The 24,536-nt window shown below is 44.9% G+C and overlaps 1 protein-coding gene across 6 annotated transcripts in view; it reads right to left on the reverse strand.

Moving 5' to 3' along the window:
* Positions 1–755: 755 nt before the first annotated feature.
* LOC147641686 (uncharacterized) overlaps positions 756–24,536 on the reverse strand; it is a 75,668-nt gene continuing 51,887 nt past the window's right edge. The window contains exons 3-9 of one of the 6 annotated variants that reach the window (XR_015265923.1): positions 7,305–7,920; positions 7,008–7,221; positions 5,298–5,405; positions 2,532–2,630; positions 2,381–2,450; positions 2,007–2,144; positions 756–773 (exon numbers count right to left, since the gene is read on the reverse strand). Coding sequence is in view for 3 of the 6 variants with exons in the window: in XM_086798490.1 (XP_086654616.1) it covers positions 2,065–2,144; positions 2,381–2,450; positions 2,532–2,630; positions 5,298–5,405; positions 7,008–7,221; positions 7,305–7,920 (1,187 nt within the window). In the remaining 3 variants the exon portion in view is untranslated. The other 5 variants (XR_015265921.1, XR_015265922.1, XM_086798507.1 and 2 more) reach the window with 5 other exon arrangements.

Raw genomic sequence — 24,536 nt, forward strand, 5'->3', positions numbered from 1 at the left:
TTTACTTACTAAGTTACGTTACCCTATTGAGTGCAAATCACGTTGCCCTATTGAGTGCAAATCCATTGGTTTTGAAATCTAATTTTGGTTAGTTTTACTTTTGTTCTTTGAGTAAGGGAGCAATGGAGAAATGGATCTCACCATATTAAAGTTGAACCTCTAAGAGAACAAGCAAGTGATCTTCCATTTTCCTTTGATTGAAAGCTATTTTTGCATTCTCTATTTTTTGGGTGTTTTGTTTTAGAAACATAAGTCTTAATTTAACCATTAATTTTCCATGTTCATGTAAATGATGCATTTAATAATGATTGCAAGGCTTAGAACTTAAATTTTATCTGTTTTTTATGTAAAGAAACTCCATTTCCATGTCATTATTCAACATGTTTATGTAAGGATGCATTTAGTGATTGTAAAGCTTAGGACTTGAATTACATCTTTTTTCTTACCTCAATTTCCATGTGATTATTAGGCATTTAAGATTAATGTGAATTAAGAGTTAATAAACATGTGGTCTTCGTCTCAAATCATGTGACTCTAGTCAAGAACCATGCATGCTTCCTAGTTGATCTTTGAAATATTCCTCAAAAAGAGAGGTGCGAATAGGTCCAAAAACTAAAAGGAATATCTTTTTTTATATAAGAATAATGAGGTACTGCTTAGGAATTGGTTGTGATCACCCACTTGTAGTTGGGAGAAACAATTGTGTCACTATCAATGTGAGTATAAATCATCACGTATGATTCTTATCAAATCCCATGAGATTTGTGAAACATCTGTAAATCAACACAAACATTGAATCATGCATTATATTTGAGACCAAAACATGTGCAGTTCAACCTCTCATAAACAATATGAAATACATAAAATTATAAAAAATCACGAAGTAAAATTTTGGACCTTGTAAAATCATGAATAATTTGACGACAATATTGTGTAATTCTTACAAAGAAATCATGTGTCAAGTGTTTTAAAAACATGCTTGACACAAGCCAAATAACACGTGATTCTTCGAGAAACAAATTTTTCTCTATGATCAATCTCATATGATTCTATCAAAATTCCTAATAAATCACTAAAATCTAGCGGATCCCTAACAAGTAATAATGTGTTTCCTTCTCAAATCTATGTAGGATTTGCATGAATTACATAATCACATACTAATCCAAGAGAGCTATCGTGCGTGCCATTTGAGATTATTTATGTTAAGGCTTCAATAACCTCTCGCCTTTCTCATTAAGTAGAGGTTATTGATGAGTTTCTTCAATATTTTGATAACATACTTTAGTAAGTATGCCTCAAGAAACATAGAACAAATAAGCAAACAAGAAACGTGAAGACATATGTTTTAAAGAAGGCGATTATGTTCTCGTAGGAAATGAAAAGGAGACGTCTCAAGAACATTGAGAAGAATCCAATAGTGAAATTGGCACCAAGGTTTTGTGGACCATTTAAGGTCACCAAAAAGATCAATGACCTTGCATATAGAGTAGACCATTTAAGGTCCCACTAACACATTCACAATTCTTTCCACATTAGTTTTGTTGAAACCATTTAGACACCTTCGCAAAGGTGTTCTTCTACAACTCTCCTCATGGTAAAACCATGGGCTTGGGAAAAACCATTTCCAAATAGATGCATCTTCTTTGTAAGTGCCTTCATGCATTCTACTTGTACCTAGAAGCGTGCAAAATCATGATGGACATCATTAAGTCTTAAAATTCACTCATTAACAAAAAGTCCAAGGGCTTCTTTTGTAACCCCTCCATAGAACATGAAATCAACAAAATATCATCTGCGTGAAGAATAATTGCAACAATGAGGGGAGATCGAAATCAAGTCCAAAGACCTAAGTTATCCTTTTGGGGAGTTCAGAGACACCTCATGACCAATAAACCAAATCACTACATGTGAGAACAAAACCACCTCATAAAAAAGGGCCTTCTACCAATTAGCTGTTAAGATTCTTAGACATTCATACCCACATTCACATCAAACATATTGCTCACCTCAAGTAAAAGATACAATGTCAAAGATCTGTAGGCACTGCCCTCCAGAAATCAACAATCATCTTTTTTGCCGAAAGTTCGCACAAAAGTGTCGCTTCAAATTCTGCTCAACAGAACTTAGCATTGTATAAAATGTGCCTGTCAAATCAAATAGCAATGCTATGAAATGAGACTCTACCCTGCCACAAAGGGGGGCGTGAGTTTAAACCTTGAGACCTAAGTAAAAGTAAATAGTGCAAGCCCCACACCCCCAAACCCCAACCCCCAAAGAAAAACATAACAAAACACACACACACACACACACACACACAAAGCAACTGCATGGCAAGAAACAAAAACAATAGTTATAACACCATATGCGTATTAAAACACACCTGCAAGTCTGTCTTTCTCTTCCAGTAGCATTCCTTTGATTAAAAGTGCTCCAGGTGCTTGCTCAAAAACCTGGAGGAAAACTGTAGAGCGAGTTAAAATTGCCCCACTTGTTCCATGCTAACACGGATAAAGTATGCCTTCATTTCTTACCGATAAGGTGAAATGCAGGTCACTCACACTTGATGAAGCTACCACTTCACATTGTGAATCCTCGCTCTGCTGCTTTTCTAGCTGATCATGAAAAGAACCCTGCAAAGAACCCACACAAACAAATTTATATCTACCTACTTTAGATTACTTTTTGTTGATACCAGTAAGCGTGCGCACACACATCTTTCTATATGTATTAGAAGTGTAAAAGTGTGACCATTGATTGAATTTAACAGCCAAGATCAAAAAAATTAAGTGAAAAAGCTTTTTCTTCGTGCTTTGTGTCCATATATGCACGACCTTTACAGAAGAAAAGCTTAGTTGTAAGGATGCTTTTACACCATACTTTCAAATTTTGGGGGCCATGGAGGGGATAGATTTAGTTCTCCCTTTGTCACATTGTAAGTGACCCAAATTTTGTTTGTGCTTTTTATGAGTGTGCCCAAGGTCAAGCGATGAAAGTTTGGCTCCAGGCAGAGACGAAGGAAAATTTTCTGGCAAAAGCAGAGTGGATAAACCCCCGCATTAATGAGACTTGTGGAACTATTCAGGATGAAAGTTTCAGAAGAGTTTAACCCATGATAGAACGAATAGAAAGAACAGTGGTGTGTGTCATAGATAGACAATCATCAATACCCAATCTTGAATTCTAAAGAATCTTAAGAATACTCCTCCAACTATAGGCATTAAAAGAATCAGAAGCTTGTGATCTCCCAACAGTTTCTTCATGCATTCCATTCCCGTGTTTTTGTGGGATTTACTGCCTTTCTTGTATCCATAGCTTTTTGTTTTCCGATGAGATTCTCGCCACTCTCCATTTAAAATGCACTGCATATGTCCTAAGATTCCAATAGAATTTCACTAGAGAAAGCAGCTCAGATTGTATGTTCTTTGCTCCTTATGGTTACAAGTCAGTCCACCCTTTGTTACTAATAACTATTTCCACAAGTAAGGATAGAAACCCAGCGGAGGTGGTTGAGTGAAAAAAGCGTTTAATCTCAGTAAATCCACTGAATTTCAAAAGAAAGATTCAAATTGTACTTCCCTTAATGCCAAAGTAACTGCAAATGTGTAAAGAGAATATTGTTGCCCAGGTTGACTGAATGTTGCAGAAATAGCTTAAACTAAATGTAGAAATAGCTTAAACTAAATGTATGAAATATGTTTGGACATCCTTACATGCATATGTATGAAATATGTTTGGACATCCTTACATGCATCTTCTGGTTATATGCAGGAAACATGGGCTGGAGGCGGGGAAACGCCGTTTCCCCGTTTCTTGGCTGGTGCACACGTTTCCCACCTTGGAAACGTGAGGGAAACAGCGCTTTTTTAAAAGGGTCCGCCCCCCCTTAAAAAATCCTACCTGACCTTTAAAAAACGGCCAAAATTGGCCACGTGGCAGAGATTTGGGGAAAAACAAACTCAGCTACATTTTTTGCTTCACAGTGCACATTCTCTACATTTTTTGCTTCCCAGCGCACCTACACTCCTGCACTCTCCCGTGCGCACTTGCACGCCTACAGGTTCATGCAAGAAAAGAAGATTGGTTCAACAAACCAAACCAAACCTCTCCCGTGCTTGTGCTTTCATTGTGCCCCGAGAACCGTGCTTTTCTCATCTTGCAGGTGCCCCCTCGACCTCAAAAACTCTCACTACCTGATGCTATTCGAAAAAGAGCCCTAAATTGCAAATGCATTGAGCTTGTGCTGGTTCCATAGTGGCTCTGCACCAAGACTCTTGAGTCTCAGCGAAAAAAGCCACCTCAAACAAGAAGAGCCCTTGCATTTAGGTGACTCCAACAATGTTTTCCTCACCATCAACTTCTGCAGTGCCTCTTGTGAACCCATTATTCAAGCCCAAACCACCAGTCACCCCTGAGCCCCTTTGGAAGTATGTCACTCCTATAGCTGCATTCAGTAAAGGGAGAAGCAAGAAATGGAAGAGTAGCTTCTGCAAGATTGAGTTTGCTAGCTCCACATTTGCAAAGATTGGCCATTCGGGTGTTGTATCAGGTGTCCAGTGCCTCAGCTTGTGAGCACAATTGGTCTACTTATGGGTTTATTCATTAGGTTAATCACAATCGACTAGGTCATAAGAAAGCTGAGGACGTGGTGTATGTGCATAGCAACCTCAAGTTAATATCTAGGAAAGAGGCTTCCTATGTCTCGGGGCCATGCGAACAGTGGGATGTATTGGAGGAGGATGCTTTAGAAGCATGTATCGAGGATGTACTTGATGACGAAATTGTGGAATCTATGTAAATGTATCATGTCATTGATATGTCACCTATGTATGTCACTCATGTATTTGTCTCTCAATGTTTGATTCGTGAGAAACTCGGATCAAGTCTTTCTTTTAAATGTGGTTTTAATGTTTCGTTTCTGTTTTGCACTGTTATTGGCTTTGAAACTCAACCTGCCCTGGGCGTTTCCATCCACATAGGTTTGCCGTTTCCTCGCGTTTCCTGTCCTATGACGTTTCCCTAATAGAAATGTTTCATCAGGAACATAAAGATTCACTAGTTATGTGATTCCAGGTGTGTAAATGTGGATTACGTGTTTCCAAAAGTAATATACACACGTGCACACATCCTTACATGTATCTTTAGGTTATGCAAGAGCATAAACATTTACTCAAATGTGTTCCTGGATGTGTAACTATGGGTTCCGTATTACAAAAGTGTTTCAAAGAACAATAAACGCACATACATATACGTATTTATGTAAATATGTATATTCATAACACACACACACTCACTTTTACCTTGAGTGAAAAGGTTGCCGTGTCGACTTTACAGGCAGCTCCAAATTCTTGCACGTAAAGGACCAATGCCTGAAATACGTCATATGCTCTACAATGCCGAGGCAGCCCCTGATCAGTGAGATGGGTCATAATCAGTATCTTAAACTTGTGAAAATCTAGCTTAATGTTCAATCTCTTACAGATAAATTGATAATATACAACATTGCAAGCCCATTACCAAGATGCAAAGAAAACTTCGTGAGTGGTAACCTGTGCTACAGTACTAGTGGCTTCAATCAGTACCAAAAATCAACCAAAAAGATTACCTATCAACAACCACCTTTCCAACCCACAACCTATGGCTTCCAGTCCACTGAATTAACAAATGGGGGAATATCTTATGTGACACCTAAAGAACTGTCTGCACACATGGGGTGCAAAAGGAGCAAATTAGTGTGCACTTCCCACTGACATCCAAGCTGAAACAAAGCTTCCTCATCCTATTAACTATGGCATCCAGACTGCCAAAGGGTTTTAGACAGAATGCATCCAACCAGCACTAATTTGCAGCCAGATCCACACCTTAACATTGCAATCTCTGTAACGCCCTTACATCAGTGAGTTACTGTTCAGAATCCAGATGTCAAAGCGACTGGAAGTTCATGATTCTTGTGCTCCATATATGTCTCGCTCTTGCCATACGATTAGGTCACCACTCACCTCATCTTTCTGCCACCTAGCTAGACAGCTCTTCATTCTTCTGGTGAGGCCTCCTTCCCTCCTAATCATCCTACCACCCACGTTTGCCATTAGATGCTGCTGCTCAGCCAAAGCAACCCCTCAAACTGCTACTGTCGCCACTACTTTTGCCACCAGTTAAGTACTCTTAGTCCATGCCTACAATCCCCTCCCACCTAACCTGTAAGGAAACTAGTCAGGTGCATGTGTTAACAAAATGATTAAAACACAAACACAAGCATGTAATGCCAAGATCCCCAAAATGTGGTCAATCTCTAAGCACCCAAGTAAAAAGCCCAAATTTTTCCCAAAATGCTGGCTGCTCCTAGCTGTCTTTACTTCCAATAGCGCACTGTATGGTGGCTCAATTGCTGAAGGTGAAACCCAACTATGTGATTGATGATCTCTGTGGGAAGGGAGGTAACCTGTTTTTAAGCAAGGATCTGCTGGTTGTCTGTTTGATTCAGGTCCGCGACCTCTTTTATGAAGTCCGACCAGTTAATTACCCAAATAATTAACTTTCCTTTTCGAATACGTGGGAGCCCATGGCTGACCTGCCTGGCACAACTGCTGCCCGACGTGTTGTACCTGACTGCGCCCTCTGGCCAACCTGCCTGGCAACTTGCATGGCACACGTCTGGTCCTGTAGGGTCTACCAGTGTGTTGGGTTCGTCACATGACCCTAACCCGCAATCAAACAACCAAAAAAGGGAGGGAGATGGACAGAAAAAAAGAAAGGGAAACAGAGGAACCGACATCTGAATATAAGAAAACATAAAGCACATCGATCTGGAAAAAAGGTAAGAAGGTTGAAGAGGGGTGGTTTTGTGTGACTCGATTTATCATGAAGGACCAGAATGCCAAAAACTCGGTTTGAAGCACCCCAGCCAACACTTGTATTCACTCACCTGGCCTAGAGAACAACATAAAGTTGTGAGAAAGGTCTACATTTATAAGCCAGGAAAGAAATGCATAACCATATTAAATACTCACCTCTAGCATGAAAGAGATGCGGCTTGTATTGGTGGGTGTGACTCGTTGAGAAAGCAGACTCTCTTCAGGTTGATTGAAGGACCAAGCAAGACCCCACCGACAAGTCCGACCTTGTACAAACTCAGTCGTACGAAGCATCCCTATTCCTTTTTTTCTGAGCTCCAACATCAATACCTTGAGATTCACCTTTCTCCCAACCATGGTAGTAAACCAGCTGCAATACATAAGAAGAAACAGTCAATGACAGCCACAAACAAGTAACACAATTTTCATACAAACAAGGGTTAAGGCTCTTACTGTATTTTCTCCTTCAGCTCTGTACTATCCTCAATTATTCTAGTTATGAACCCCTCTTCTCCTCCCGGATACACCATTTCTGCCGAAGTTCCGCCACAAGACGTGTGAGGATTTGCACCTGCTTCTTCCATACTCTCGAAAAATGGGGGGTTGCACATGCAAAAATCAAACCTTTCTTTATCACCCACAACCCCTGCGAGAACAGGCAGGCTCTCATGTCCAGGGTGACAAACCTCTTCCAAATTCTCCTTTATAATAGATGAGCCGTCGTTCCCATCAACAAACTCTTCAACCATTCCCATTTTCTCGCTTGGTTGGGAAGCTGAGACCACCTCATTTTGCACTGGAAAATCCTGACTGCAGGCGGCGTTCCCAATGCATGAGACCTCAGGTTCAGTAGCTTCACCAATGGATGTCGCCAGGCTTGATTCTCCACCTTCGAGTGGACCAAAACAGCCAGACATAAGGTTACACTCTCCATCTCTTGTGTCTTTCTTCAATTTCTTATCAAGTTGATGTTTGAAGCCTTTAACGCTCCTAATTGAAATCAAACCAGCCAAATGTGAGTTTTGTTGAACATTCCACCGCGCCCACTCAAGAGCCGTGTCTGTAACATCTGCAAAGTGGCAGAAAGACTCGACACAAATAAAATCTCTCTCTCTCTCTCTCTCTCTCTCTCTCTCTCTCTCTCTCTCTCTCACACACACACACACACACACACATCTACCGCCAACTCCAAGATGTGGAACCTACTGTGCCCCTACCCACCCTCACATACAGCTAACCACCATACTCCACACATCCGCCACCACTGTTGGGGTAAAGGCGTTATGCCCACCCTTATAGTGTGTACAAGCCCATAAGTTAAGTATACATGTGTGATAGGGGAGTCACACACTCATGCTTTTCATGAGTTGACTTATCCCCACAACTCTCTCTCTCTCTCTCTCTCCCTTGCTTCTCTGTGTATGTCTCCCATGAATGAACTCTAACCCTAATTCAGGTTTCTCCCCATCAACTGGTATCAGAGCAGGTGTCCTTCGAATCTCTGACGCATGGCAGGCAGCAGCTCGACTCTCCATTAGCCTGTGTGTGAAGAGGCGTTAGACAAGTAAGCAAAGACTACTGGACAGCAATCAGGTGGGCGGAAGGGTGGCGGGCAGCCACTTCTGCATCTAAGCGTGAGAGCGAAGGCGCTAGGTGACGAAGGTAGCGAGCGAAGGCACGCAGGCGAAGGCTAGTAGCAACCGTCGATCGTGGAGGCAGCAGCCGTAGGCTGGGCGTCGAAGGCTACTAAGCGAAAAGGCGCTAGGCGAATAGGCTGCGAAGTCGATTGTGAAGGCGTCGGCTGGCGTCGGCTGGCGCTATTCGAAACGCTAGGCGAAGCCGTAAGGGAGTCAGCGACGGCGAAATGGATGGCGCCCCCTCTGCCAAAGGTATGAGCCTCTTTCTCGCAAGCGTTCCTTGATATGCTTGGCGCTGGTTGGCCAACCGGACAGAGAGAAGGGAGTGTCGTGTTTTCTGGCCACTCGCTGTGGTCTTCACCAAGCATCGTCCCTGTGCTCGCTTCCCAGACACCACTGCTTTTCACTCTCCGAGCCGAGTCGGAAGTTCATCCTGCCGCGCAAGCTGCCCATTACCAAATCTCTCGCATACAAACACGGGCTAAGATGGAACCCTTTATCATCAAGATTAATCTTGCGTGCATCAAGCACTGATTTTGGAGCTGATAATCGCAACAGTCAACCGGAGAAGTTCCAGGTGGAGAAACAGTGGAATACTCATGCCTGAGGAGTCCCTCATCTGCATCAAATTTCTGCAGAGCAGCACCAAATTCATCACCCCCCTTTCCTGCAACAGAAAATCAGAAATCAAGGTATTTGCCTCAATTTTTTTCTGGGGATTTGCAATTGAGCAGGTGCAATCATTAATTGAGCAAATACAGGCGCCGAATTGCTCAATTTTTTGAGCAAAATTGGCAAAATTGGGTGACATTGGTCACAATCAGGATCAATTTGCAGGAAATTGGTCACAATCAGGTTCAATTTGCAGGAAATTGGATGTCGAAATTTGGGGCTTTTGATGTAATTGTGCAATTAAGCACTCATACATGCTGTATGATGTGAAAAATCGCACATTTGGGCAAAATTGCAGCAAATTGCAGTGCAAATCAAGGGGCTTTTGTGCCGATTTGGTCGATTTGCATGCAGGCAATCGCATTTGATGCTGTGGATAATGTCTTGATGCTTTACAAGCACTCAATGTGCCTGTAAATCAAGGGGCTTTCATGTATTTGATGTATATGTGGCCAGGGGGAAGCATCGTGAACACTCTGGATGCCTTCATGTGCGCCGTATGCTTGTTGAGCTTGGCAAAGCAGCAGGCAAGCCATTTATGCCTTGAATCCTCAAAAATCAGCTTGCAGTCAAGGGGCTTTTGCCCAATTTCTGTTCGGAACTGTTGTATGCAGTGTACAGGACAGTAAAAGTCTGATTTTCACTCATTTGGACAGCCAGGAGAGCATTTATTGCTATTGTACCTGCTGGTACAGATTTTGCACAGCTTTGTGCATGTTTTGGCATGGCTGTACACTGTTTTGAGTGATCAAAAGGTTCAAATTTAGCTGCTGAAATTGCCGATACAGGTTTGGTACATCATTGGTGAGCACTTGGTACTGCTGTACAGTACTTTGTAGAGGCAAAAGAGCACATTTAAGGTGCTGTCCAAAATCTGCAACAACCAGATTTTGGTGTTTTCATCACATAAAGTGGGAGAAAAGTTGCATTCTTGCTTCCGCAGTGGGAGATAAAGCTTGGGAGAACATTTGTAAGCACTTTGTGTGCTTTGGGTGCAGTGTTTGCACATCTTTTGGTGCAGTGTTTGCACATTTGCAGGGAGTCAGGCATTGACAGGTTGCATTTTGCTATGGCAACCACAGGTGAGAGCTCTTCATTGCTTCACATCAAGAAGCTTGAAGGCTCGCATAATTATGATATTTGGCAAACCCAGTGCTACAATGTGTTGCTCCAGAAAAAGCAGCACAAGCCTATCAAAGAAAGGGGTGTAATGCCCGCTTCTCTTACTGCTGAAGAGTGGGAAGATATGGATGAGCTGGCAAGATCTACTATCATGTTATCTGTGTCAGACTCATTACTTTTCAGCATTCGTGAAGAGAAGACAGCTTGGGGAATGTGGCAGAGATTGCAGGACTTGTATGCCCAACAAAGTGCCTCAAGCAAAGTGTATTGGTTGAAGAAACTCATAGGCCTTCAGATGAAGGAAGGGGCTTCTATGACAGCCCATCTCAATGAGTTTAATGGTATTGTCAGCCAAGTCATTAATCAAAAGTTGGCAATGGACGATGAGTTCAAAGCCACTTTTTTGTTATGCACTTTGCCAGAGAGTTGGGACACATTCAGGACAGCCACTAGCAATTCGCATGCTATGCTGTCATATGCAGATGTTGAGGGTGCTCTTCTTCAAGAAGAGATGAACAGGAAAAACAACTCTGTTGGAAAGTCCAATGCAATGAATGCACGTGGGAGATCCCAGCAAAGGGGTAAAAGCCAAGAAAGGGGAAGGAGCAAGTCTCGCTCCAAAAAGGATTTGGAATGCCATTATTGTGGCAAAAAGGGACACATTAAAAAGCAATGCTACAAATGGAAAAATGATCAAAAAGAAAAGGGAAAAGGCAAAGACAAAGACAAGGATGAAGCCAAAGATGTAAAGCCAAAGGGCAAAAGTGGAGTCAAGATCGAAGAAATCAATGTGTCACATGCAGGTGGCAGTGAGGATGAGGTCCTCTTTACGTCTTCACTTGATGCCCATTCACTTCTTACAGGTGGTCATGGTATGCACTCATGGATCATTGATTCAGGTGCCTCCTTTCATGTCACACGTTGCAGAGACTTGTTTGTCAGGTACACTGCTGGCAATGAAGGAGTTGTTTATTTGGGTGATAACCATGCATGCAAAATTCTTGGCAGAGGTGATGTGAGGCTTGTATTTTCAGATGGCTCACAGCTTATGCTCCATGATGTCAGGCATGTGCCTGAGATCAAGAAGAATCTGCTTTCTACTGGACAGCTTGATGATGCTGATTATGTTACCACATTTGGTAGTGGAAAGTGGAAGATTAGTAAGGGCTCACTGGTTGTTGCCAGAGGCTCTAAGGTGGACACTCTTTACTTTATGCATGCAGGTGTTTGTCACCATGCTAATGTAAATGCAACCGAGCTGCCGGAAATCTCTATGTGGCATAGCCGGTTGGGACACATGAGTGTCAAAGGAATGGAGCAATTGTCTCGTTTGGGTTACTTGCCTTCTCTCAAGTTTTCAAGTTTTCAGTTTTGTGAGCATTGTATATATGGTAGGCAACTACAGTGCCCCCACAAGAAAGCTCTTGGACAGAAAGATGCTCAGTTAGAGCTTGTGCATACAGATGTATGTGAAATGCCTCAGCTTTCTTTGGGAGGGGCAAAATACTTTGTGTCTTTTATTGATGATGCCACACGCAAGGTGTGGGTTTATCCTCTTCGTTTGAAGAGTGATACTTTCTCAGTGTTTCAGAAGTTTGTTGCTCTTGTTGAGAATCAAACTGGCAAAACACTGAAGGCTTTGCGTTCCGACAATGGTGGAGAGTATATGTCCAAACAGTTTCAGGACTTTTGTGATGCTAAAGGCATCAAGAGGGAGCTCTCTACTCCTTATGATCCTCCACAAAACGGGACAGCAGAGAGGATGAACAGGACCATACAGGAGAAGGTCCGCTCTATGTTGTCACATGCTGCATTACCTCATGGTTTTTGGGCTGAAGCTGTTATGACAGCCGTTCACCTTATAAACAGGTCACCTAACACGAGGCTTGGTGGGAAAGTGCCAGAAGAAGTATGGACAGGGAAGCCTCCGTCATACAAGCACTTGAGAGTGTTTGGTTGAATTGCGTACGTGCACATACGCAGGGAAATGCGCACCAAACTTGATCCTAAGTCTCACAAATGCATATTCCTAGGATATGGTGACAGAGGTGAAATGGGGTATAGACTTTGGGATCCCACAAATAGAAAGATCATACGCAGCAGATGTCATTTTTGATGAAACATGCATGTATAAGGAGCCTGCAAGGCAACAGGAGCCTGGCAGAGTCATCTTTGATGATGATGGACATCATGGACAACAACAAAGGGCTGTAAATCAGCCATTACAGCAGGAAAACCAGCCCTTAAATGGTGCTGAAAATGGTCCAAATGGACAGCCAGAGATGGCAGAAGATATCCCTATGGATATACCACAGTTGGAGGAGATACCGGGCATGATTTTTCAGCCTTATGGCATGGAACAGGAGCCACCAATGGGTGATATGCAGGCTGGACAGCAACCTGCAAATGATGGTCATTGGGTACGGAGGTCCACTAGACCCTCCAGAGTCCCTGACAGGTTTGTTCCAGGGGTTGACTACTTGATGCTCACTGACTGTGGGGAGCCCTCATGTTACAAAGAGGCTTTACAGAGGGCAGACAAAGCTCTATGGGAGCGTGCCATGAAGTCAGAGATGGATTCTCTGCACAAAAATGGAACTTGGAAGTTGGTGCATTTACCTGCAGGCAAGAAGGTTTTGCCATGCAAGTGGGTATACAGGCTCAAAGTTGCACCAGATGCAAAGCCAAGATACAAAGCCAGGTTAGTGGCTAAGGGCTTCAAGCAGGAATATGGTGTGGACTTTGATGAGATCTTCTCTCCAGTGGTCAAAATGACCACACTTAGAGCTGTGTTGGCTTTGGTTGCGCATGATGATCTGGACTTGATTCAGATGGATGTGAAGACTGCTTTTCTTCACGGCGATCTCCATGAGGAGATATATATGCAGCAGCCAGAGGGTTATGCAGAGAGTGGAAAGGAGAAGCTTGTATGCAAGCTGAAAAAGAGTCTTTATGGGCTCAAACAGGCACCAAGAGAATGGTATCATAAATTTGATACATTCATGAAATCACAGAAATTCAGGAGAAGTGACATAGATCATTGCTTGTACACCAAGAAAGCTTTGGATGGCAGTCTCTTGATTCTCATTTTGTATGTTGATGATATGTTGATTGCCGGGAAATCTCGTAAAGAGATGGATGCTTTGAAGAAGAGGCTGCATGAAACCTTTGATATGAAGGATTTGGGTGATGCAAATCACATTTTGGGTATGCGGATACTTCGGGACAGAAATCAGCATGTGTTGTATTTGTCTCAGAAGGAATACATTGGCAAAGTCTTGCAGAGGTTCAATATGGACGGGGGGAAGAAAGCTAGTACTCCTTTGCCTCCATATGTGAAACTCAGTGCTATGGACAGCCCACAGTCAGATAGAGACAGGGCTGATATGGCCAAGATTCCGTATGCTTCAGCTTGTGGCAGTCTCATGTATGCCATGGTTGCTACTAGGCCGGACATTGCATTTGCAGTGGGAGTGGTTTCTAGATACATGGCCAACCCTGGCAAGAAGCATTGGGAAGCAGTGAAAGGTGTCATGAGATACCTGAAGGGCACACAGGATTTGTGCATTTGCTTTGGCAAACAGGATGCATTAGTGCATGGTTACACGGATTCGGATTATGCCGGTCATCCAGATAACCGGAAGTCTACTACCGGTTATGTATTTACATTCACAGGAGGTGCTGTGTCATGGATATCCAGGATGCAGAAGTGCACTGCCTTATCTACTACAGAGGCCGAGTATATTGCAGCCACAGAGGCTTGCAAGGAGGCATTATGGCTATCTCGGTTAGTGGTTGATTTGGGCTATACAGGGGATATTCCATTGTTGCATTGTGACAGTCAGAGTGCCATTCAGTTGGCAAAGAACCCTGTTTTTCATGCAAAGACGAAGCATGTGGATGTGAAGTATCACTTCATCAGAGAGGTGATAGAGAACAAGCAAATTCAGCTTGTTAAGATTCATACGGATGACAACCCGGCTGATCTGTTGACGAAGAGTTTGCCTCCGGAGCGGTTTGCTCATTGCAGACACTTGATGGGCATTGGATGAGGCCATTTTCAGCCTTGACATGGCCTTGTATATTATCATGTACATGCTGATTTTTTCTTTTCCTTTACTTAAGGGCACTTTGCCTTTAAGTGGGAGGTTGTTGGGGTAAAGGCGTTATGCCCACCCTTATAGTGTGTACAAGCCCATAAGTTAAGTATACATGTGTGATAGGGGAGTCACACACTCATGCTTTTCATGAGTTGACTTATCCCCACAACTCTCTCTCTCTCTCTCTCTCCCTTGCTTCTCTGTGTATGTCTCCCATGAATGAACTCTAACCCTAATTCAGGTTTCTCCCCATCAACCACTTCTTTCATCTGCACGCAACGGTCTACTGCCAAGCCACCTTGCGGTTCCATGCCCCAAAACTGTTGGTATGATGACAAATGCCGAGCCACACCCTCCCGCCTTAAGCATGAGGTATGGATTGGCCAAATCACAAAGTGCCAAGCACAACGGATTTCTCAATGGCTCACCCAACGCAAGAAACGGGAGTTCTACGCTTGGAAAGAGGATGAGTTATACCAACTATTCTTAAGGCCAAACCTCAAAGAGCCCTAGAGGAAACTCCGAGAACATCACCCCCCCACACCTATCACCTCCCCGGGCACATGGCACTATATCATATCCCCCATCAGCCACCTCTACCCCTACCACCAGATCCCCGCCCCACCACCTCCACATTCAAAAAGGGCATGGTCCTCAAGGCCATTCATAGACTACGTAATGGGTGAGCTCAAGATCACAAGGGACTCACTGCCGAGTACATCTCACATGCCGATGATACCTTGGCGCCCCTACTAGCCTACATGTTCAATAGAGCCCCTTGTGAAGGATTTCCACCCTCTTGGTCCACTAACACCATCACCCCCATCCTCAAAGCCGGAGATCCACTTGAGCCTAATAATTACAGGACAATCATGATTGCCCACACATTGGCCAAACACTATGGATCAATGCTAGAGGCGGAGCTTAGTTCATTTGTAGAGAGACAGGGCCCCATCTGACATGGTTTGGAGCATCATCACCCTCTATGAGTCCGTCACCGGACATGTCAGAGCCCCAAGAGGTACATCACAAGAGATTTCCAGCACTCATACTTGTATGTGGGACGCATACCATACCACAGGCACGTAAAAAACGGTATGAAGCGAAAGGAGCTTGTCAAATCCCCACGGATCTCCTCGTGATCGTTCTTGGTACCAGACCCGAATCCTGCAAACAAACGAATAAACAACAAAGGGGGTGTAGGCCTGACTCACCTCCCAACCATGACAGCCGTGGGCAAGCCCACAGTCTTGGCTGTCCCCACCGAGCCACGAGCTAAGCTAACTAGGTTGACGTACCGACCAATCTCCTCCTCGCGACGTCCCATACCGCCACGAAGCTGCCCTCGCGGGCCTCGAGATTGCTGCCGGCCTCGGCTACGTAAAGCAGGTGCACGTCTGCACTAGATCCAGGCTCCAAGACCATAGAGCTCTCACAAACTCGCGAGACTCTCTATATCCCAATAACTAACCTTGGCCACCCTTTTATAGGCTCTTGGCCGGTCATCGGGCGTCCACACTTGGACGCCCACCCATCCATACTTGGGTGTCCGCCCGTTAGTATATCCCTAACTCAGCTCGTCAATCAGCCTGCCTAGCTCCAAGCTTCCCCAAGCCTCGAAACTAGTCTTGCGTGCGTGTAGCACACGATAGATACACACTGTGCACATGACATACTCCCCTTCCTCTAAGAGCTCACTCCTGAGCTCACTAAAAAGCCAGGGTAATCTCTCTGAAGAGTAGTCAATGTCTCCCATGTAGCGTCCCCCTCAACACGATCCTTCCACTTGATCTTGTATTCCATGATAAGCGTATTACGCAATCTTCTTTCACGAAATCCAAGAATCTTTTCAAGTTCGTGCGGAACAAATGTCATGTCCTCGACATCTATGATTTCTTGAGGAGTAACTAACTGATCTGTTCCACCCAGTACTTCCTTAAGTCTACTGACATGAAATACACGATGAACTTTCACATGAGAAGGCAAATCCAATTCATATGCAACTGAACCAATCCTTTGTGTAATACGAAATGGTCCACGGTATCTAGGGGATAATTTCGGAGATCGACCTGTCCGTAAAGTCTTGGAATCTTTCGGAACTCGCAAATACACCATCGTTCCTTTAGAGAACTCTCTGGGTGAACGATGTCTATTAGAATAAAACCTGTCTCGGTCTTGAGCACTTCTAATAGATTCCTTCGCAACTTGTAACATTTCCTGCATATCTTGCAAAAAATTATGTGCTACATCATGCTGAAGTCCTGAGAATCCTACTGTAACAGGTGATCTAGGTTGAAAACCATACATAAGCATGAAAGGACTAAAACCTATACTCGTATGCTTAGTACTGTTATATGCAAATTCTAACATAGGAAGATAATCCTCCCATGAACTCTGTCTTTTGGATACATATGCTCGAAGCATATCCTTCAAAATCTGATTCACTCTTTCAGTCTAGCCATCAGATTGAGGATGATCAGAGGAACTCAAATTCAAAGTTGTTTCCAACTTCTCAAAAACAAGTTTCCAAAAATCACTCGTAAACTTAGAGTCCCTATCACTGACTATGTCTTGCGGTAACCCGTACAGTCTAAACAATTGCTCGATAAATTGCCGTGCTAATTGCGTAGCTGAAATAGTCTTCCGGGTCGGTAAAAATCTAGCCATTTTTGTCAAGCCATCCTCCACAACCCAAATAGAATCGTGGCCTTGATGTGTTCTTGGCAATCCGGTAATAAAATCCATGGAAATACTTTCCCATTTATTACCTGGGATTTGCAAAGGATGCAACAACCCTGCCTGTCTAAAACGTTCAGCTTTATTTGCCTGACAAATCTGACACTTGAGAACATAATCTTCTACATACCCTTTCATCTTTGTACTTTAGAATTGAACAGACAATCAGAACAAGTACTAGGGCGAGAAAGTACAGTAATTGATGTACCTGTCAAAGACAACTGATTAGCTGCCTTTGGCTTGGGTCCTGCGTTCGTCTTGGTACCCTTTTGCTTTGGGCACTCATTACGCATGTGTCCTTTTTCTTCGCAGATAAAACAACGTCCTTCCTTCTTGAGCTTTACCCTAAGGAGTCATTTTTTCGCTGGTGTCGAACTTGAATTCTTGGAAGGTTGGTCCGAAGACTTTCCTTCAGTCGTGTTAGCCATAGGTGCGGAGAACTTTCGTTTATGCTTGTTCCCCTGCTTGGTAACGGGTTTCGACTTGGAAGAGACCATTGTATCATCATAGATACAAGCTGAATGAATGGCCTCGTCCAATGTTTTACATTTGTTATTTTGAACCTGTAATCGGTACGAGTCTGGTAAACCAGCTACGAAAAACCCCAACAGAGTAGTAGGATCCATCTTTGTAGCTTTCATTTGCAAGTCCCTAACCTTCTGGAGGTAGACCTCATAAGTGAGGTGCTGCGAGGTCATGGTCAAAGCTGAAAACCGAGCAACAACATCATAATCATTCTCTTTCTTGAGGAATTCCTTCTTGAAGACGTCTTCGAATTGTGCCCAAGTCGTTGGCTTAGGGTTGAGTTCCTTCCACCAAAGCAAAGCTTTGCCGCACAGGAAACCTGCTGCTAACTGTATCTTCTTCCCATCATCATATGGATGAAACTGAAAGTGAACTTGCCACTTATGTAGCCACGTGTCCACGATCTCCTTGGTGCGCTGCTTTTGCTCGCCCCCAAATGGTTCCGGAGTAATGTTGGGGCCTAAAGCAGAAGCCAAGGTATCCATACCCGATAGAGTAGAGAGGGTAGTGGTCAATAGAGCGATGGAGTTGAGCTACTTTGAACTCTTGGAAATCTGATTTTGACACAAAGTCGTCAAAAAGATCGACATCGGTACCTTCCGTAGCCGGCAAGCCTTCGCGTTCCAATAGGGGCTCCAACTCTGATTCTTGGGTTGACATCGTGAAGAGGGTAAGTAGAGAGAAAATTCGATCTGTGCACAATAAAAGTGCGAGTGAACTTGAGAGCTTGAGAGCTTGAAAACTTGAGAGATGTGTGGCAAGAAGCCCACTTAAGGGGGTTTATAAAGGTTTCCACAAAAACTAAAAGCCCCCAAAAGCTATCTTTGGCTTTTGCTTTTGTGTTTATATATATATATATATATATATATATATATATATATATATATATATATATATATATATATATATATATATTCTATATTCTTAAAAAAAATAAACGCTTTTAAACCTTGGAGGTGGGGGTTTTAAAACTTTAAAAAAAAATAAACTAAAAAATATCAAAAGCATCGAATGCTTTTGCGATTTTTTTTTTCCAACCCTCCCGGATTAGCGTCGTCGGCGGCCTGGGGTGCTGACGTCCTCACGCGCCACTGCTAGTGCTTTCACGTCCGGCTGCGCCTGCACCAGCCTCGCGTAGGCCTGGCCACAAGGCGGCGTAGGCCTACGCGCCTGCCTCGCTGGGCCTGGGCGTCCGCTTGGCCTGGCCTGGGCGCTGCCTGGGCTGGCTACGCAGGCCTGGCCGCCTGGCTACATAGCCCTAGGCGCATGGCCGCCTGTAGCTGCTGGTAGCCCAACGCCTACACCTACAACCAGTACATCAGTACTCGGCCAGCACACACAGCGACAACCGGCGTTCTCTCACGCTCTCTCTCTCCCGTTCGCATTCAACCAAAAGCAACGAAGATGCTTTTTTCTGTTTTCTCTCTCTACGTTCATGCGACTGCACAAACGAATCATGCCTCTTCATTGCAAAGCAAACGACCCTACTTAGACTACCACCTCCCATCAACATGGGTTTCTTTGATGAAGAAAAACACATACTGAATCTGAAAACAGCAGTATGCACAGAAAAAACAGCAAGCTTTTTTAACACATACCTTTCTTCGACCTCATCTTCTCTACCTACCGACTTGCTCGTTCACGAGGTATGCTCTGATACCACTGTCAAATCCCCACGGATCTCCTCGTGATCGTTCTTGGTACGAGACTCGAATCCTGCAAACAAACGAATAAACAACAAAGGGGGTGCAGGCCTGACTCACCTCTCAATTGTATATCCCTAACTCAGCTCGTCAATCAGCCTGCCTAGCTCCAAGCTTCCCCAAGCCTCGAAACTAGTCTTGCGTGCGTGTAGCACACGATAGATACACAATGTGCACATGACAGAGCTGTACGGGACAAATGTGGGATGCTTTTTTTTTCCAATAGCGTTTTGTTGCTCGCATATGAAACGGTACAGACGTTTCGTGTCGTACGGTACGAAACATTTCCGAAAAGTACTTGTGAAAAAAAAATAGCAATTTCTGTCTTTTTTTTTTAATGCCCGTTTTTTCTGATCATTTTTCTGGCCGTTTTTTGGCTGTTTTTTCTAGCCGTTTGGGGCGTGGGCAGCTAGGCTCTCTCTCACATGCTCTCTCTCAAGGCTCAAGCTCTAGAGACTAGTGTCTACTATCTAGTCTCTCTCAAGCTCTCTCTTAACTTTCAAGCTCTCTCTCTCTCAATCTCTCTCTCACGCCCTACCTCTCTCCCTCTCTCAAGCTCTCAACTTTCAAGCTGTCTCCCTCCTGGGTCCCGCCCTCTAGGGCCTAGGCTCTCTCTCTCTCTCTCTCTCTCTCTCTCTCTCTCTCTCAGGATGGGTTGAGGTGGTGAAGAAGAACATCCGTAAAGAAGTGAGGGAGGAGACTCAAAGGGAAGAACACCAAATCATTCACACCACCATTGAGGAGGAGAAGATGAGGCATGCCCGCCGCCTCAACATTCGAGCATAGTAGCAATGAAACGCGTTTCGCATCCCCACTGAAGTACGAAACGTTTCGAAACGTTTCGTTAAATTTGAAACGAGTTTTTTATGCTTATTTTTTTTTAATGTCAAAATTGGGGATTTTTGCCGTTTGAAAACGTACGGCTCAAAATTTGAGCCTTTTTCAGCCTGCAGCATGTCATGACTCATGATGTCAAATATTGATATGACATCGTGATTCGTAAATCAAATTTCAAATTGCAATGTCTTGCTTTTATTTACACATTTTTAAGTCTATAAGATCAAGGTGACATGTTTGTTTGCAGTCTTATAAATTGATATGAAACTTGTTGAGGGTCCCTATTGTTGGGTCCCCCCCCCCCCAGGTACCCCTCCCGTTTCATACTTTTGGGTCGGGCAATGAAACGTTTCGAAACACGTTTCAAAAACCTTTTTTATGAAACTCCTGGCTACTATGCATTCGAGTCACAGGTATAGCCGAGACACCCGACTCCACTCCCGAGAAAGATGGACAGCTTCTATGCATGAAGCTCGGCTATAAGGAAGAGCACCCTCTCCCCTTCACCAAAGCATGGAGAGCCGGGAAAGACTCAACACGCAAGCGAGCCCTCATCCTACAGTTTGCAGGAAAGACGGAGAGGGTCACCTTCATGAGGAAGAGGGTCATACTACGGGGTTTAGAGGGAGCTCCTATTTTCTTGGATGATGATCTCACGAGGATGCAGCTTGAGCATAGGAGAGCTTGCATGCCACGAGTCTTACATGCGAGGAGAGAAGGCAAGAAGGCCTTCTATCGAGATGGTCGGGTCATCATTGATGGCCGACCCATGGATTAGCGGTTTGGGGCCTATGGGACACAGACCACGCCACTGACAGAGATACACATGGCAGTATGGAACTGTAATGGTTCACTATGGGTGCAGCCTGGACGACTGGAGCATGTTATGGTGGGGAGAGACATCATACTTCTGACAGAGACACATCAGAGCAGCCCAGAGAGAGGGCCCTCGAGTAGAGGGATTCCAGTGGGAGTTAGCATACAGGAGGACCACACGCCAGGGTACCTCGAGAGGGTCGAGGGGAGTAGCAGTTCTATCAGACGGGAGCTACAGGGCAGATTGAGAGTGGTAGCACAGGATCCAAAGGCCAGATACATGTGGATCAGCTTACAGCTCTCACAGGACAGGGTCATAGCTCTATGTTACTTTTCTCCATCACGATCCTCCTATGTCATTACAGAGGACATGCCACAGGAGGAGACAGGAGGAGGAGACAGGAGCCTCGCCATACACTTGTCTGTAAGAGGAGATTATGCATTATTCTACACTAGGGGAAGTATTTCTTACGGGCGACTTCAATGCCCACACACACAGAGCAGACAGTGTGAGGTGTATGACTATGATGACATGGAGATCCTCCACCCTGTGGATCCAGAGGAGATAGGGGCTAGTCGGGCATCAAAGGACACTGGACCAGACAGAGGACATTATGGGGACCACTTACTAGAGTTGGGAGCCAGGCATCGTCTCGTTATTTATAACGGAATGCTACAGTGGCCGGGATCAGGAGGGCTGACATGCTTCCCACATGGGGGTCATACACGGACCAGAGGCACGGTGGTAGACTACATTATGGGGTCTTTGGAGGCATCACAGCTTGTCACCTCATTCTCCATTCCACCTCGTCCTATTGGGGCAGATCATACATACTTGGCATTTTCACTAGCCGGATCACCAGTATCACCAGCCCCCCACATACCGACGCCACACACTACCATCTACTTCACACATGACATGGCAGACATATACACTGGCAGAGTAGAGGATGGGCTCCTACTCATGGATCCCCTGGCACCTATGGATACCATTACAGCCCAGCTGGCATCACTCCTACACACGGCTGCATTACAAAGCTTCCCACATCGTGTCCACTCAGGAGAGCCTGCGAGATCTGGGACTATGCCCCAGAACAGATGGTATGATGACGAGTGCAGAGCCCTATACTCACGGCTCCGCATACAGAGAGCCTTGAGAGCCATCACAGAGCAGGAGTCGAGGAGAGAGATGAGGAGACTTACTCGCCGCAAAAGGCGGGCCTTCGCAGAGATAAAGGAGCTAGAGATCTTCCATTTCTTCATGAGTAGAGATAGCCCTATCTCATGGCGGCACTTCAGAGAGCCCTGGACACTGACACCCATTGCAGACCCACAGACATGGCACACATATGCAGAGGGCCTATACCATGCCCCACAGCAACCACCTATACCTCAGCCACAGGAGCCTCGACCTACCACAGCTAGCTTCTTTACCCACTCGATGGTACAGGAAGCTATCCGCCGCCTACAGCATGGACAGGCCGCCGACCATATGGGCCTGCAGGGTGAGCATCTCATATATGCAGTAGATTCTTTGGCTCCTTTTCTTGCACACCTGTTTAACAGGGCACTAGCAGAGGGTTTGCCTGCGGAGTGGACGATGCACACCATTGTGCCGATTCACAAAACAGGGGATATGCTCGATCCGAGCAACTACAGGACGGTTATGGTTGGCCACGTGCTGGCTAAACTCTATGGTGCAGTGTTGGAGCAAGAGCTTATTAGCTTATATGCTGAGCGAGCAGGTTTACGCTCATCAGGGCAGGCAGGCTTCAGGAGAGCTTTCTCTACCACTGACCATGTATTCACTTTGAGATGTATGATTGATCAGGCCAGAGTGAGGAAGAGAAAGCTCTATTGCTACTTTGTGGATTTCCGCAAGGCATTTGACACAGTACCACGAGAGAGGCTCTTTCAGCGCCTGCAGTCTCTTAGCATACCAGCAGATATGACATGGGGCATCTATGCATTATATGAGCAGGTTTTTGGGCGAGTCAGATGTCCAGGAGGTATGTCCAAGACTATTGCTAGCACCATTGGTGTGAAGCAAGGATGCCCACTTTCCCACACGCTATTTGGGTTATACATTGATGAGGTGGCTGACTTCATTACACGGGGAGGCGGAGATGGAGTTGATTTAGCAGGTACCTCAGTACATATTATGCTCTATGCTGATGATATTGTATTAGTGTCTGAGTCTCCAGGTGGTCTATAGCAGCATCTACATGCACTCGATGATTTCTGCACACAGAGGGGTCTTACTGTGAACCTTGGGAAAACCAAGGTTATGGTCTTTCATACATCAAGACAAGGCAGGAGTCAGTTGACATTCACTCTCGCAGGACGCCAGGTGGAGGTGGTGACATCATACGTGTACCTAGGGGTTACCTTCTCTGTAGCAGCCACACGCTTCACCATGGGTTCAGCAGCCAGAGCTAGATTGACACGGGGATATGCATCATTGGCTATGCTAGAGAGACAGTGCCACCAGGCGCATTTCTGCACACAGAGGGGTCTTACTGTGAACCTTGGGAAAACCAAGGTTATGGTCTTTCATACATCAAGACAAGGCAGGAGTCAGTTGACATTCACTCTCGCAGGACGCCAGGTGGAGGTGGTGACATCATACGTGTACCTAGGGGTTACCTTCTCTGTAGCAGCCACACGCTTCACCATGGGTTCAGCAGCCAGAGCTAGATTGACACGGGGATATGCATCATTGGCTATGCTAGAGAGACAGTGCCACCAGGCGCATTTTCAGGAGCCCTGGACGAAGGGGTGGCTATTTGACACATTAGTCACACTGGCATTGATGTATGGAGCAGCGGTATGGGCGCCAAGCCTTGCTACCCATTGGTGGACACAGATAGAGGCCCTCATGATGGCACGCATGATACGCAGCAAACCATCAGTACCTCATGACATTATCCGAGCAGAGTTTGCTGCGCCTCCTATGATGGTAGAGGCCATATTTCAGACTATATAACTGCTAGACAGATTCAGAGAGATGCCACAGGACAGATTGTCATACAAAGCTTTTGAGGCATCTAGACAGCTGGCTGAGGCAGGAGACAGAGGATCATGGTATGCACAGGTCACACATTGGTTCTCATAGCATGGCCTAGACATGGATCATCTACCACCATTCCAGTATGACAGGGATGCACCACATATCCGTCTCTCTCATAGTGAGAGGAACAGAGTATTGAGACAGGATCTATGGCAGCTCTATACACGAGAGACATGGATATCGCCTACACAGCCTCTTCCACCGAAGATGCTATACTACAGAGATCACTTCATGAGTATCACTGATGATGGATTTATAGAGAGGCCTAGATACATGGAGGGCTTTTTACCACACGGCTCCCGAGTGGCTATTGGTCAGCTTAGAGTTTCATCACACCGATTGGAGATTGAGACTGGCAAAACAGCACGGATCCCCCGAGAGGAGAGGGTATGCAGATTGTGCAGAGAGGAGGTGGAGAGTGAGGAGCATTATGTATGCAGATGCAGAGCATATACAGCCATCAGAGA

The sequence above is a fragment of the Cibotium barometz genome, chromosome 1 (genome assembly GCF_041138505.1).
Source record: "Cibotium barometz isolate CiBa-2024 chromosome 1, ASM4113850v1, whole genome shotgun sequence".
Lineage (NCBI taxonomy): Eukaryota > Viridiplantae > Streptophyta > Polypodiopsida > Cyatheales > Cibotiaceae > Cibotium > Cibotium barometz.